At 51.6% G+C, this 14,835-nt stretch overlaps 6 protein-coding genes across 6 annotated transcripts; 4 read left to right on the plus strand and 2 right to left on the minus strand.

Moving 5' to 3' along the window:
* Positions 1–1,023: 1,023 nt before the first annotated feature.
* On the plus strand, positions 1,024–2,907 carry GCG54_00014271 (putative transporter PB10D8.01; the record flags this gene model as incomplete). Its single annotated transcript, XM_045414110.1, has 2 exons — positions 1,024–1,407; positions 1,468–2,907. The coding sequence occupies 2 exons, from the start codon at positions 1,024–1,026 to the stop codon at positions 2,905–2,907; spliced, it is 1,824 nt and encodes a 607-aa protein (XP_045261724.1).
* Positions 2,908–3,005: 98 nt separating this feature from the next.
* GCG54_00014272 (uncharacterized protein) lies at positions 3,006–4,322 on the minus strand (the record flags this gene model as incomplete). Its single annotated transcript, XM_045414111.1, has 3 exons — positions 3,006–3,533; positions 3,579–4,053; positions 4,108–4,322. 3 exons carry the CDS (start codon positions 4,320–4,322, stop codon positions 3,006–3,008), a joined length of 1,218 nt encoding a protein of 405 aa, XP_045261725.1.
* Positions 4,323–4,987: 665 nt separating this feature from the next.
* Positions 4,988–6,058, minus strand: GCG54_00014273 (Dehydrogenase/reductase SDR family member on chromosome X; the record flags this gene model as incomplete). The annotated part of the gene is made up of 2 exons (XM_045414112.1): positions 4,988–5,616; positions 5,680–6,058. The coding sequence occupies 2 exons, from the start codon at positions 6,056–6,058 to the stop codon at positions 4,988–4,990; spliced, it is 1,008 nt and encodes a 335-aa protein (XP_045261726.1).
* Positions 6,059–6,575: 517 nt separating this feature from the next.
* Positions 6,576–7,019, plus strand: GCG54_00014274 (uncharacterized protein; the record flags this gene model as incomplete). Its single annotated transcript, XM_045414113.1, has 3 exons — positions 6,576–6,641; positions 6,694–6,804; positions 6,858–7,019. 3 exons carry the CDS (start codon positions 6,576–6,578, stop codon positions 7,017–7,019), a joined length of 339 nt encoding a protein of 112 aa, XP_045261727.1.
* A 774-nt stretch (positions 7,020–7,793) lies between these two features.
* GCG54_00014275 (putative oxidoreductase) lies at positions 7,794–8,573 on the plus strand (the record flags this gene model as incomplete). Its single annotated transcript, XM_045414114.1, has 1 exon — positions 7,794–8,573. One exon carries the CDS (start codon positions 7,794–7,796, stop codon positions 8,571–8,573), a length of 780 nt encoding a protein of 259 aa, XP_045261728.1.
* Positions 8,574–11,532: 2,959 nt separating this feature from the next.
* On the plus strand, positions 11,533–13,736 carry GCG54_00014276 (Carboxylic acid transporter protein-like; the record flags this gene model as incomplete). The annotated part of the gene is made up of 5 exons (XM_045414115.1): positions 11,533–11,574; positions 11,676–11,891; positions 11,957–12,169; positions 12,469–12,624; positions 12,732–13,736. The coding sequence occupies 5 exons, from the start codon at positions 11,533–11,535 to the stop codon at positions 13,734–13,736; spliced, it is 1,632 nt and encodes a 543-aa protein (XP_045261729.1).
* Positions 13,737–14,835: the final 1,099 nt, after the last annotated feature.

Raw genomic sequence — 14,835 nt, forward strand, 5'->3', positions numbered from 1 at the left:
AATGTTATATATTAACATATAAGATAGAGGATCTTAAGATTTAAGCCTTTTTATACTAAAAGCTTTATAATTAGATATTATAGGGGATAATTTATAGTATTAAGAAAGGCTTTACTTTTATATAAGAAAAAGAATATAGTAATATTAATATTAAGAAGTATATTAAGTATATCCTACCCCTTATTAGGGACTTTATATATATTTATTTAGGTGTAATTTTTTAGTAGGATAATACTATAGTTTATTAAGTAAGGCTTATAAAGGATTAGCTACTTTAGAATAATATTAAAACTATTAATTAGCTACCTAAATCACTTAATCTATTACTTATTAAAAATATCTAGTTTTAGATTAAGTATTAGATTAAGCTTAATTATGATCTTAAGGACCTTAATCTTTTAGTATTATATATAGTAATCCTAGAAAGCTAGGAAGTAGTACTTTATAACTTCCTCCTTATATTAACCTACTTAATACCTAAAAAGCTAGTAGAGTATATATACTATAATAGAGAGATAGTCCCCTATTAATATAATTAAGAGTAGAGGGGTTAGAGTATTCACTTATTTAATAATAGAATTAGTAGAAATTAATACTTTATATAGATATATTTGTTTAGTAGAGAATATACGCTCTTTTGTAGTATTAGTTATACTGAGTTAACCCCCTAGTTGCTTATATTAATTCTGACCTATAAAGTACCGCACTAACCTTTAAGACCGTGGGATAGGTGTAGACAAAGCCGAGGATCTTCAGGCAGGGTCGTACATAGTACTGAATCAGTCTCAGATTGCCAAGCAAACCACCAGTTGGACCGACTCACCGCGCGCGGAATACGCGCCCTCCCAACCCCACAACCCGGTGCCAACGTGGTCGCGGTTTGAGGGGAAAGGGCCGCCTCCCCCATTTCTCCTTTCTTTTCCCCATGCTGAAGCCTGACTAGCGTCGCAAACAGAGAGGGGAACGCCATCCCCCCATGGGGGAAAACCTCCACCACGAAGACAATTATTGGACATTTTTGACATGGGGGTTAGCGCTGAGTCCAATGAGCGCATTCCTTATGACGACCTGGCTCGAGCGTATGGCCGAGAGTCCGGCCGGATAGATCACCGCGCTGCCAAAAACAGGGCAGAGCTACTCCGTCGTATAAGAAGCTTTGTTGTCGTCGCCCTCGAGAAGAGTGTGGTGTTGAGAGGTCCAGGGAACTCCTTCGCTCTCCACGACTGCAAGAAGACTTCCTTCCTCATCAGAAACATGGACACTGTTAACAAGACCGGAGACGCAGCGTCTCAGCATCAGACCGAAGATGTTGAGCAATTGAAGCATCACAGCCAAGCCCCCACCAAGGGCGCCGACCGAGCGGCAAACATGATCGGGGACCAGCAAGTTGAGGTTACAGAGGAAGATGTAAGTTTCCAAATCTTCCGCAAGTGATATTTGCAGAATGCTGATATTCTTTGAACACAGAACAAGCGCATCCGCCGGAAGACCGATAAGCGAATCCTTTCCATCCTCATCTGGGTGTACTTCCTCCAGATTCTCGATAAGTCAGTTCTTGGATATGGCGCCATCTTCGGCCTCAGGACAGACTGCAACCTCACGGGCGATCAATACTCGATGGTCAGCTCCATCTCTGCCATTGCCCAGCTCGCATGGCAGCCGTTCTCCTCGTGGCTTATTGTGAAGGTTCCTCACCGCATCCTCATGCCCTCCCTCGTCTTTGGATGGGGTGTTGCTCAGTGCTGCATGGCCGCCTGCCACAACTACCAAGGGCTTCTGGCAACTCGATTCCTTCTGGGTCTCTTCGAGGCTGGCTGCTTGCCCTTGTTCTCCGTCATCACATCCCAGTGGTATCGCCGCGCTGAGCAGCCCATGCGAGTCGCATGCTGGTACGGCACTAACGGTCTGGCAACCATGTTTGCCGCTGCCGTTTCCTACGGCCTGGGCCAGATCAACGGCTCGATCCACTCGTGGCAGATCCTCTTCATCTTCGTCGGTCTCATGACCGTCCTCTCGTCCCCGGTTGTCTACTTCCTCCTCGACAACGACATCCCTTCTGCCCGGTTCCTCACTGAACACGAGAAACTTCAGGCTATTGAGCGTCTGCGTGCCAACCAGACTGGTACTGGTAGCCGCGACTTCAAGTGGAGCCACGTTTGGGAAGCTCTCATCGAGCCCAAGAGCCACCTCTTCGTCGGTATGGCCATCTGCCTCAACGTCACTGCCGCCGTCACGAACACCTTCGGCCCCATTGTCCTTGCCGGCTTTGGTTTTTCCAGCTCCAAGACGTCTCTTCTGAACATCCCTTTCGGAGCTGTCCAGCTTCTTGTCATCTTCCCTGCCTCTTGGCTGGCCCACCGTTACCGTATCAAGTCCGTCTTCCTTGCTGCGCTCATGGCCCCGGTTCTTGCAGGCGCCATCATGCTTTACATCCTGGACCGCAACAGCATCCCGCCCTTGCTGGTCGCATACTACATGCTTGCCTTCCTCTTCGGCGGTAACCCCCTCATCGTCTCATGGATGATCTCCAACATCGCCGGTACCACGAAGAAGTCCGTTCTGTTGTCTCTGTACAATGCCGGATCTTCTGCCGGCAACATCGTCGGCCCGCTCCTGTTCAACTCCAAGGATGCGCCGCAGTACAGACCTGGTCTTACCAAGGTTATGGGAATCACTTGCGCTCTGCTTGCTATCATTGGCCTGCAAGTGATTGTCTTGTTCATTTCCAACAAGATGCAGGAGCGCAAGAGAGTGGCGAATGGAAAGCCCAGGAAGATTAAGGACTTGAGTATGGAGCGCCACTACGTCGATGGCAGAGGGGAGGAGACTGAAGGTGTTGCCTTGGGAGAGAATGCGTTCTTGGACCTGACGGACAGCCAGAACGATGAGTTCGTCTATGTTTACTAAATGCGTTGACTATGTGTCACGTATAATGATACCATGATCAGTTATGAAGCAATTCAATATTTGAGTAGCCTAATTTCCAAGAACCCAAACTAGTTCGACTACCATTCGCGATCGAGACGCTCTGCGACATTGTTGACATGCCAAACACCGCCCCTCCCAACGATCCAGAACTCGTGCTCACCGAAAGCCAAGCTGACAGCCAGGTTGTCACCTCCACCAACGCGGATCGTGCCAAGAGTTAGCCCGCTAACAGGGTCAATAACGTCTACTCCATCTCCAGCACCCACGAAGATCCAACCATTTCTTGACACCCTGATGCCGTCGTAAAAGTACGAGATTGGGTTATTGAGGAGACGAGGGCTCGTTAGAACCCCACCAGTTGCAACATCGTAAGCGAAAAGGGCCCTGTTGCCGTAGGGATTCTTCTTGGACACAGGCTTGAACTCGGATACGCCTGTGTCAGGAAGATACAAAGTGTGGCGTCCGTCTTGGAGAGATGATACGGCGACACCGTTGGCGTTTCCTGTAGTAATATGAACAACCTTGGGTCTCATCGTGGTTCCGTTCACGAAGTAAACCGTAGGGTTTGTCGGCGGCGTGTAATCCACGATATCTCGGCCCTTCATCTAGTCAGCCACTTTCTCCATTGAACGGTATTGAGGTCATCTTACCCATCCAGACTTGGAATCCGTCAACCAGAAGTTACCTTCAGAGTCAATATCAAGATCATTGAATCCCATGAATGGCTCCTGATAGTAGTTGTTCAACAGCACAGTCCTTTCAAGAGTCTCGGGATCGACGCGGACAAGGGCCCCTGTTTCGTTGTGAGACCCGTCAGTGACTACGTGGTATGCCCCACGGTAGTAGATGCAGCCATGCGCATTGACGGTTGGCGGGTTTGTGGTGATCTTCTTCAGCGTATTGATCCTGGTATCGAGCATGTACTGCCAGTAGTGGGTACCGTCGTCACCACCGGGAGGGCCCCACTCAGCGAAATACAGTTCTTTGGTATCTTTATTGTAGCATGGCGCCTCATGGGTTTGAAAAGCTAGCTGCTGGACCTGCTTGACGGTCGCCTGAGGTCCCAGGATATCGAAGAACCTCTCATCATAAGCGATGAAGTTGGTGGTGTAGAGAAACTCATTTCTTGACGGTGTTAGAGGGTTATGTAGACTGAACGCAAAACCTGTGACAACTTACGTCTTCTTCAAAGCTGGATCACTCGTCTCTCCCTTGTGCGGGGCATCCATGGCCGAACGGTTGAACGAACCGGTCAGAACAGCCACGGAGGGGTTGCTGTAGGAAACATATGCCCATATCGCCGGCGTATCATTGAAAGTGGCTGGCAGATCTGCCAAGAATGAGCTTGCCACCAAAGGCAGGGCAGCAAGAATGGGAATCGTCGTCGACCACATGGCAGGAGTCTTGGCGTCTTGGCCTCCGTGGAATAAACTTGATGGACACGTTGACATGAGTCATTCGAAGACTCTCGTCCTAAACCTTTTATATAAGTGATAATGTCTCGATGTTCCGGTCGTTGAAGACTTTTAAGTCCACGGAGTAGTCCGGGGGTTCCCCAAACATTTCCTCTCACGAGCCTTGGATTACGATACCGAACTAAACCAGAGCCATTTCGACGTGAGCCAAGTCCAACATCGAACGGGAAATCGGCGCTCTTGAGCATCCACTAACTTGGCAGTCTGGATCTGAGGATCTTTGCTTTTACGTGTAAACGGCAATTGAGTTGCGGGCATTGTGGATGTGCGGAGATGATCCGCTGAACATAGTTAAGTTTGACCAATCTACGGCCTCCGGGCTTGTGCGAGGGACGGAGCAGTCCGTATACTTGTGAACCGGGCTACTCCCTGAGAACGAGTTGAGGACGGAGAAACCCCGCCCATCTGAATTATAAATTCGGGGCTTGCAATCGATTGCGGACGTCAACACTGCGGCTGTAACTTCCAAGTTTTATTGATAAAGGAAATCCTCTTGGAATTTACAACATCAACAGCGGCAACTTCTACGATATAAGTGCGGGGCTTAGCGTATAATGACTGTCCCATGTGACCACTGCCTAGGACTACTGTTTTGTTCGCAAACGCTCAACGGTCATATCCCAAAGGCGCTGTTCTGCCTCTCTGTCATATGCGTGAGCTGCATATCCAAGTCGAGGGAACGAGGTATCGTTCTCCTTGAATGGCTCCGCCTCCTGCACTTCGGCAAGATAACGACCCCCCTTACTTTCCCACTGCTTTCCAACAGCAGCCCAAATTGTTGTGGCAGCACCTTGTTCCGGGCTTTTCCTATACTTCCTCATCTCAGGTTTCAGCATCACGGCGTCTCCGGCGGGATTGTGTCGGGCAGCTTCGGTGTGTATTGCTCCTGGGTGGACCGAAGTTGCATGCAGCCCCTCACTCCCGTATCTTCTCTCGATCTCGTTGGCCATCCAGATGCATGCGGTATTCGAAGCTCCGTACGCAAGCATAGGATTGTAATCCCGCGTTATGAAGTTGATATCTTCAAAGTTCACAGAGGAGGCTTGATGCGATAAGGACGCAAGCACAACAACTCGTGAAGACATGCTCGGACTAGCTGACTTTACCAACTTCTCGCGCAGTGCCTGGAACAATGCGAAATGCGCCACATAGTTGACGCCAAAATGTTTCTCAAAACCGTCTTTCGTAAGGCCCTTGGGATGAAGCACAATTCCTATGCGGGGTTAATCAATGTGATCATAAAGTCAGGTCGGTGAGTGAAGGCGGAACGGCGTACCTGCGTTGCAAATGAGAATGTTCACGTTCTCCGACATGCTCAAAAATTGCGCAGCAGCAGCAGAAACGTCCTCTGCGGAGTCCAAGGACATCTGCAGGAAAATCACCTTGCCCGGCTTTCCATCACTGGCAAGGCTCTCCGCAACTGCGACACCTTTCTTGGTATCCCGGCCGGTAATGTAGACATCAGCGCCTGTGGCGTGCATGGCACGGGCGGTTTCGATTCCTATGCCAGCCGTTCCTCCGGTGATGAGGCATACCTTACCCTGAAGACTTCCATCCAAGCCTTCATCACGGATGATTTTGAGCGCGTTGGGGCGGGCGTCGCCTGGGCCGTTGGTGTCTCGATGATCGTTTGCATAAGGTGCCGTTGAAGCCATATTGATGTGGGATTGAAGAGGCTGTCGAAAATGCAATTGGTCAACAGAAATGAAAACCTTTGTTGTCTAGGCATTGGGGATCGGAGATGCTTTGGTTGCATTTTTATCATGCGGTGTAAAGGTCCCGCGATCCGCTCGCCGCCGGCAGCCTCTCCGTGAGCCCGAATCACGAGACCGCATCGTCGCGACAACGGGCCGACGGGCATGCGGATCTTTGACGGTCCACTAAGAACAGTGAAAAAGACTGTCTCTTACGGGATTTTGGATGTGGTGTAAAAGCAAACAACGCTGAATCGGCTCATGAATGGGGTTAAGTTCCTCCGATTCGGAATTCGCGGGTCACTCGGAACATGTTGACGGGTAACCGGAGAGCCCGACCCATCGCCACAGAGGAACTTTGTGCATTGAAACCCAGTGAACATATGCGCTTGAACACCGTATATAAGGACGCATCTTAAGATTGTGCTTCTCAACTTGATAAACACCGATCGGTCGCTCATACTGATTCAACTACAAGATGCCGTTTATTCACATTGTCTTGATGAGATTCAAGTCTGATTCCAGCCCTGCCGAAATTGAGAAAGTAAGAGATTTGACTCCTAAAACGCCGGACACAAGTTAACTCGCTGTATCAGGCTCTGAAACGTAGTTGGGATTTACAACATGAATGCGTGCATCCGAGTACTCAAAAGCCGTACATCATCTCTATTGTAAGCGGGAAGAACTCGAGTATCGTGCCGAACAAGGTGAGTGCTTGTGAAGTGTTCTCGGCAGCTTTCTAGAGTCTAATAACTAGCAGTACGGCTTCACGCATTCAACCAAGATTGAGTTTGAAAACGCCGAAGATTGTGCATACTTCATTAAGGAGGATCCTGCACACAAAGTGTTATTCCCCATGTTCCACTCGCTTACGGAGGAGATACTTGTCATGGATTACACTCCTGGTTGCCTGGACGTCTAATTAGTCTGCCAGATCGAACTTACGTTAGCTTATGTCTCTTTCACATAAGGCCCCAAAATTGTCATGATTGGGACTGTTTGTGCAATTTTGTGCAATTTTTGTGTCTAGTAGCATAAGAGAACCAAACAGACGAAGTCGTTGTGGACTACAGTTATCAATCGCAGATTCAACAAGAGGTAGCCTTTGGCATATTCACGGAAATTGAAAACAACAATATGGTCTTTCCCGAGCGTATCAAACATCTGACCGACAGCGAAGTCGCAAATGGCATGTTCGCAACGAGGAAAGATCTACATCATGCCACCTGGAATGGCTCAAACTGATTGACCTAATCGGAGTCACACGCTGGCTGGTCGGCATTGAAACAAAAGTCCACCATCAAAAGAGGCTGTCACTGGCGTTTAGGCTATCATGCAAACAACTGCTTCGATGCGTTTCTTAATTTAGTTATTCTCTATGTTCCCGAGCTAAAGTCAGGCAAGCCTCACCCAATGGGAAGTGTTATTGAGGTCATAGAATCTCGACGAATGGATGACGTAAACAACCCCTCAATCAACTCCACCGCTTATCGCGCTCGCCATCGCGAGGACCTCGCCGCGAATGCGGAGTTAACTCAAGCTCCAGGCGATGAAACTAACGCACATGCGCGCTTTGATTGACTGCGGGACTGTTGGATCATTCAGCAGAACCACATCAAAACCCGCTAACCTCATCACATTCACTCGTTGCTGTCAGACACAAGCAACTCCGAACAGAACGAATCCAAAACTCAGTATGGCACGCATTCTCATCACCGGCTCCTCCGACGGCCTCGGTGCCATTGCGGCCCAGAAACTCGTCAAAAACGGTCACCAAGTCGTTCTCCACGCCCGCAACGCCCAGCGCGCCGAAGATGCGAAATCGGCCGTGCCCGGGGCCGAGACCGTTCTCGTCGGCGACCTCACCAAGATCGCAGAGACCAAGAAGTTGGCCGAGGACGCCAACAAGCTCGGCACCTTTGATGTGGTCATCCACAACGCCGGCCTCTACCGCGGCCCGTACCGCAAGACCGACCTCGGACTTTCGAGCCTCACAGCAGTCAACGTGATGGCGCCATATCTCCTGACATGCCTCATGAACAAACCCAAGAGAATCATTTATGTGTCGTCGGGTATGCACCGCAGCGGCGATGCAACCTTCAAGGACCCGACGTGGGTTGAGCGGGGAGAGGCCGGTTGGGATCAGAACCAGGCTTACTGCGACTCCAAGCTGCACGTGAGCACGCTGGCGAATGCTGTGGCGCGTCTGTGGCCGGATGTTAAGAGTAACTCCCTTGATCCTGGCTGGGTGGCTACTAAGATGGGCGGACAGAGCGCGCCGGGCAGCGCTGATGATGGCACGGCTACATATGTCATGCTTGCAGAGGGGGCCGATGGTGGGGACGTGAGTGGAAAGTACTTCAAGCCCGGGAAGAAGGAAGACGTCGCGCAAGAGTTCACCAGGGATGTCAAGAGACAGGACCAGTTGCTGGAGCTCTGGGGAAATCTCACGGGAGTGAAGCTGCCTGTCTCTTAGGTTGTTTCATTCGATCAGCAGTGGAAACCAAATGCAAAAGTTGCAATATTCTGATTAACTAGCACATGTCTGAGTATAATTTCTCACTAGTTTATCCATGTTGGGCGGGTCGTCGACACCTAGAGCTTAGCCCAAGCCTGGTTATTTCTGTAAAACCGTCGGCGCATTTGAAAGACACAACTCTTTCCAGAATTGCGCAACAACAATCAACAGAGTTGAGCAACAGGGTCGGATCGGGTCTAGGTTCATGTTTCGCTGGGTCCATGCTGTCTGCAAAGCCGTTGTGGTCGAAATGCAATCAACAACATTTACTGGCGAGAAGCCTAGTGTCTGAACAGGAGTCAGGAATGCCCCAAAAAGGGTTGAAGACTGGAAGGCCTCACATACCGTGTTGCATTTCCTTTTGAAGCGCGGCCTCAACCCGATGCCGGAGAAGGAACCCCGATATGTGGTATCTTCCGATCCCCAAGTTTAGGTATCTTCAGAACCCGGTCACTTACTAGACCGCAATAAACTCCGCCATATTTGTTTTCCGTTGCAAGCCGCCAGGACTCTCTTACGACCTTCTGGGGGCAACTCTGTCCACGAAATTTAATATCGAGCTTGAGAATGCCACCGTATCCGCATTTGAAATTTGCCTTGTCTTTCATGTATCCACATTTGGCCCCCCGGAGGTGGCCTTCAAATGTTTTGCACACTTCCTTCATCTTTTCCAGAGGTACTCCATTTGCGATAATCCTAAACCTCCTGTCTTTTGCGTAGCGGCAGGAAGAGTTTGGCCCGGCGCGGAGGGATTTGAGATGTGTTTCGGGAACCTTCTTGGGGTCGTTCGATGTGAACTTATTCTGAGGCTTGAGGGAAGCGGATGTTGTTTCGGCCGCGACGAGAACGACTAGCACTAGTGCTAAAATACAGACGGCGAGGAATCTCATGATTACTATTTCCGCGAAAGCGGTGGATGAAATCAGTGGACGCAGATGGTGGTTGAAGGTAGTGGTTGAAGGTGGTGGTAGCAGATGGTAAACATTCCAGATGGTTGTGGGTTGGTGCAGTCAGTGCATTCAAATATGTCAGGATCGAGGTAATTCCGTCTTCCCTTTTGACTTTCTCGTTGAGGTGGGAAGCCCCATGGACAATACGGGTATGTGACTTTTTCAACCTTGGGAACTAGAAGCGTTGACTGCCATATTTTAACTTTTAAGGGCATAATGTTCCCTTGTCAAATCGCAATGGTCATTACCACAGTCTTCTTACGAGTCCATCTCCGGTCGATAGTATTTTTGTGTTCAGACAACTCTCGTACGAGGGAAAGTCTCATCGAAACTTGGTCCAGGTAACCGCTTAAGACCCGTCGTAACTTTCTTGCAACTCGACTTCTACTTTCATGCAATACGCCAGGCTGTGCAATGAATGGTGGTGCGGTATGCCCCCTTGCCATAGCCCAAATTTAAAGCCCGCTTCTGCATGGCCAGGCGACTCAAAAGTCCCCTTCATATACCCCGGTTAGCCATAGAGGTTACGCTGTAACCCTCCACATGCTTCCCCGTCAGAGTCATACGGCAGTCAACAAGGTGCGCCTCCAGGCGGCAAACTGCGGAAGAAACGTTAGAAGGAAAGAAGGATGCCTCCTTGCAAGCGCGGCAGAGGGAGCAAAGAAATATTAACGCCCAAACTATACAGCAGCTGTTTGAGGCGGCAGCTAACTTTCACGAGGTCTGTCACCGGTCTTTCCATCACTCGTGAATCGTATCAACCTCCTTCACATTTCAGAACGGAGCACGTCTGGTACTGTCGTTATCCGACGTCATCAAGACATGAGGACAGGGGCTTTCTACCCATAGCGGCCAGAGCTTTAGTGAGCCAAGCTTACGAATCCATAGTACTGATGCGTCCAGTTAGGTAGGAACACCGAGATAGATCCACCGGCCAGCAGGATGTCTCCATTTGACCCGCGGCCTCCAATCCGAAATTGGTACCGGCAACGCGGAGGGACCCCAAACCCTCTTAATGTTCGATTTTGGAGTTTCTAGACTATAGAGCCGTTCATACCTGTCTCGTGATCTAGTTGTCGAAATGGTGGCATCGAAAATGCAAGGTTGGGACGGACAATGCGCCGCTAAATGATCACTAATATCAGTCGCTCAGACACAATGGAAGAAGTACGGCAGTCAACAAGGTGCGCCTCCAGGCGGCAAACTGCGGAAGAAAAGTTAGAAGGGAAGAAGGAAGAAGCTTGCAGGACCGTCGATAGGCGAAAGGCGAAGCCTTTGACTGAGCCGTTAGTGAGCACACCGGTCCCTGGCCGCAGGTGGAGAGGCAACGCCAAGCGAAGATAAGCTCTGTGGCGGGCCAATTGCCGCTGGGGTTCTCCAAACATGTCCCACGGGGGCACCTTTAGCGCTGGGGTTTTTGGAGAATCATTCGAATTCTCAGTGGATGTCGGTGGCTGCGGGTACGGGGTCGCCTCCCAGGGTGCCCTGCATCGGTTTCCATAGCCGTCTTGGCTGTTGACGTGATGTCACGCCCTCAACGGGGCCACAACGGTGACAGGGCGCACAGTCTTTTGGGGCTCATCCGGGTTCGATGTGTTGTGTCGTGTTCGTCTCATTTGGCACCGGATGGGGAAGAAGCTTGGGCAGAGCGCTCGGTTGGGGAAGTTGACAGGAAAGGTAGGGGAAATAGACGGCGACACTTCGGCGCAACCGACATGAAAGCATCTCAGAGAGTTCTGTTTCAATGGGAGAGTGATTAACTAAAGAAAGTGACGGTTGGTACCGGCCGAGTACATCTGCCTACGACTTTCTTTGCGTATGCGACACGTCAATTCCGCGCTATCTCCATGGTCTCTCCAAAATCCCCGGGCCACCTGGGCGACGGCGCACCCCCGGCATGGATTCGACCCTCGTCGGCCCTATCTAGCAGCCTGCCAGCCTGCATCATTATTTGTGTCCTTTGACTCATGGATAGCCCCGCTCATGTTGGTGCTCACGGAGAACAGGCCGTTGGTTCACCCTGGGATATAAGATTCTCTGCCTACCCACGCAACCTTGGTGGTTCATCCTCCTCCCCACGGCCATCACGACGTACAAGTACATTATGGAGAACCACGACAAGAGCCACGTCGACCCCGAGCATAGCCACCATGCCGAGCACCATGAGGACCAGACGCCATGGCACGGCATGTCTGTCGGTCGCTACCTCGGTACCCGCTTCAGCACCTTGAAGCCGCCGATGCTCAGCGCGCCGAACCCGTTGAAGCTGGTTGTGATGATCAACCGCCGCCAGTGGGCGTTCTTCGCCGTCGCGTTTGCGGCCTGGGTATGTGCCAGCCACGCATGGTTCGCATTGTAATTTGGGGACCGCTGCTGACAAGTTCCCCAAAGACATGGGACGCTTTCGACTTCTTCACCGTATCTCTCACCATCACCGAGCTTTCAGAAACCTTCGACAAGTCCAAGACCGACATCACCTGGGGCATCACCCTCGTTCTCATGTTCCGATCCGTCGGATCCATCCTCTTTGGCATCGCAGCAGACAGATACGGCCGCAAATGGCCCTTCATCGTGAACAACATCCTGTTCATCATCCTCGAACTGGTAAGCAAGAAATAATCACTCACCTGTTCCACCTCCCGGTGCCGTGATTGGTCCCCGACGGCAAGTTTGTGCCGAGCCCGGCTGCAGCAGACAAGCTTTCCCCTCCCCTCTCGCCCGTCTTGGCTGCGCCGTTGGGGAATCCCTGTGGTCCCCCACAATCCAGCTCTCCCCCGCCCAACCCCCAACCCCCTTGTACCCAACTAGTTCTCTGCTAGTGACATCAGTGGCATCGCTTTAGTGACACGAACGCTTGGTTTCTGATCGTTGGCGCGCTGACATGAGTTGTTCCTTTGTTCTAGGGAACGGGCTTCTGCCAAACGTACGAACAATTCCTTGCATGCCGCGCCCTCTTTGGCGTCGCAATGGGCGGTCTGTACGGCAACGCCGCCGCGACGGCGCTCGAAGACCTGCCCTCAGAGACGCGCGGAATGATGTCCGGCGTCTTACAACAAGGTGTAAGTTTGAAACGGAGCCAACGAACTCCTCCACACCACCAGACCTGCCCCAACTCCATCTGCCCAACAGCAACGGACGTCACGAGGCTAACCTTTTCGCCGATCAGTACGCCTTCGGATACCTATTGGCTGCGGCCTTTGCCCGAGGGCTGGTCAACACCACCCCTCACGGTTGGCGGCCCCTCTTCTGGTTCGGCGCCTGCCCGCCGGTCCTGTTCATCATCTTCCGTCTCATGCTGCCCGAGACGGACACATTCCTGGAGCACAAGCGTCTGCGCGAGGCCGCTGGCAGGCACGCCGCGGAGTCTGAGACAGAAAAGTCTAATGTCACCTCTACGTTCATCAAGGAAGGAAAGGTCGCGCTGAAGCGGCACTGGCTGCTGCTGACCTACCTTGTTCTCCTCATGGCCGGGTTCAACTTCATGTCTCATGGTAGCCAGGACTTGTACCCCACGATGCTTACGAACCAGTTCAACTTCAACGCCGACCAGGTCACGGTCACGCAGGTGGTAGCCAATCTTGGCGCGATGCTGGGCGGCACGACCGTTGGGTACTGCAGTCAGATCTTTGGCCGAAGGTTCAGCATCGTCGTCTGCTGCATCGTTGGTGGTGCGCTGCTGTACCCGTACACCTTCGTGACGACGGAGGCCGTTATGGCGGCGGCGTTTTTCGAGCAGTTCTGCGTGCAGGGTGCGTGGGGTGTAATCCCCATCCACTTGATGGAACTCAGTCCCGGCGCTTTCCGCACCTTTGTGGTTGGCACCTCGTACCAGCTCGGTAACCTCGTGTCGTCAGCGAGCTCCACCATCGAAGCGCGTCTGGGAGAAAAGTTCCCCCTCCCTAACAAGGGCACCACGAAGCGCTACAACTATGGCAAGGTTATCTGCATCTTCATGGGATGCGTGTTTGTGTACGTTATCCTGTTGACGTTCATCGGACCCGAGCACCTGCGACGCAGTTTCGATGTCGCTGATGACTCGGACATGCGGGAGGTTGCTGGCGTTGAGACGATGGAAGACGAGCTCCATGACCGTGAGGCGCGAGCTGGACGGCCGGTAGGTAGTGACGAAGAGATTGGACACCAGGAAAAGTCGGCTACTCACCGCGAGTGAGTTCAGTGAGACTCAAAACAGCCGAAGAGGTAGTGGTTTGGAATGACCGATGATCCTCCCGCTACGAGACTGGATGCGACGGAACAGGCCGGTCGTAGAATTGACTACAGAGACTAGGAACAGTCAGTAGAAATTAAGGGTCAATGAAACCATCTGATATTTCGACTGCGTTTGGCAGCTCCAATCGGGCCGTGGAATTGAGTTATGTCGCGCAGCAAAAGCTTCAGCTCCGGCCGGAATCGCCCAATCTCACAAATGCAGGATCCGATCTGTTCCGCGAGATCCGCTCATTGGGCGGAGATCACGCCCATCTTCCGCTGACTGCCTCCCCGCTTCGGAGTCCGCTCAGCCGGAGCGGGCCCTCCGAAGCTATTCCACTTACATTTCTTTAAATGATCCCCATGTCACCTTTCCAAATTCCCAACTAAAATTTATCAGATGTAGCAAGAAAAGCTTCTATCGCACGATAGGGATGCTGTCACATTCAGCCAAGACTTCTCGAGAGCCGACAGCCGACGAGCTACCTCTACTCCCGGAACAGCAATCGGCCGATGCATCCGGTTTATCATCCGGCCCTTGGCCCGGCCAAGACGCCAGGAACGGCTTTGATCACGCGCGCAGATTGAACACGAGGTGATGAGTGAAATAAGCATGCAGATACCTGCAGGTCTCCGCGGATACTTATCAATGATTTGGCCCTGGGCTGCAGTCTGGACGTTGGCCGATAAGGGGTCCTGCAGGTACTTTAGCACCCCTGGCGCTTGCAATCGCGTCTGTCAACGGGGGATGATGCCATTTCGCGCCATAGGCGATAAGTTGGTTCACCGACCGGGCAATACCTCTTCCTTATCGCCCAGCGCGTTGTGTTCATCCAAACACGAGAATTGGCCATGCATCTTGCTCTCAACAGCCAGGGGTGCAGTCTTGGCGGCGTCTCTTGGGTTGCATCAGGAACCGCAAGTCAGTTAGACGCCATTCTTACCCCTCAATTCCTGCTTCGAGCTCAGGAGAGGTTGCTCTCGTTGCTGTCATCGAGGGTTGATCGACATCTAACTGCTGTATGGGTGGCACTGCAGATTCACGATGTCTTTTGGGATAC

This window comes from Colletotrichum gloeosporioides (assembly GCF_011800055.1).
Source record: "Colletotrichum gloeosporioides strain Lc1 chromosome Unknown consensus_62, whole genome shotgun sequence".
NCBI classification, from domain to species: domain Eukaryota; kingdom Fungi; phylum Ascomycota; class Sordariomycetes; order Glomerellales; family Glomerellaceae; genus Colletotrichum; species Colletotrichum gloeosporioides.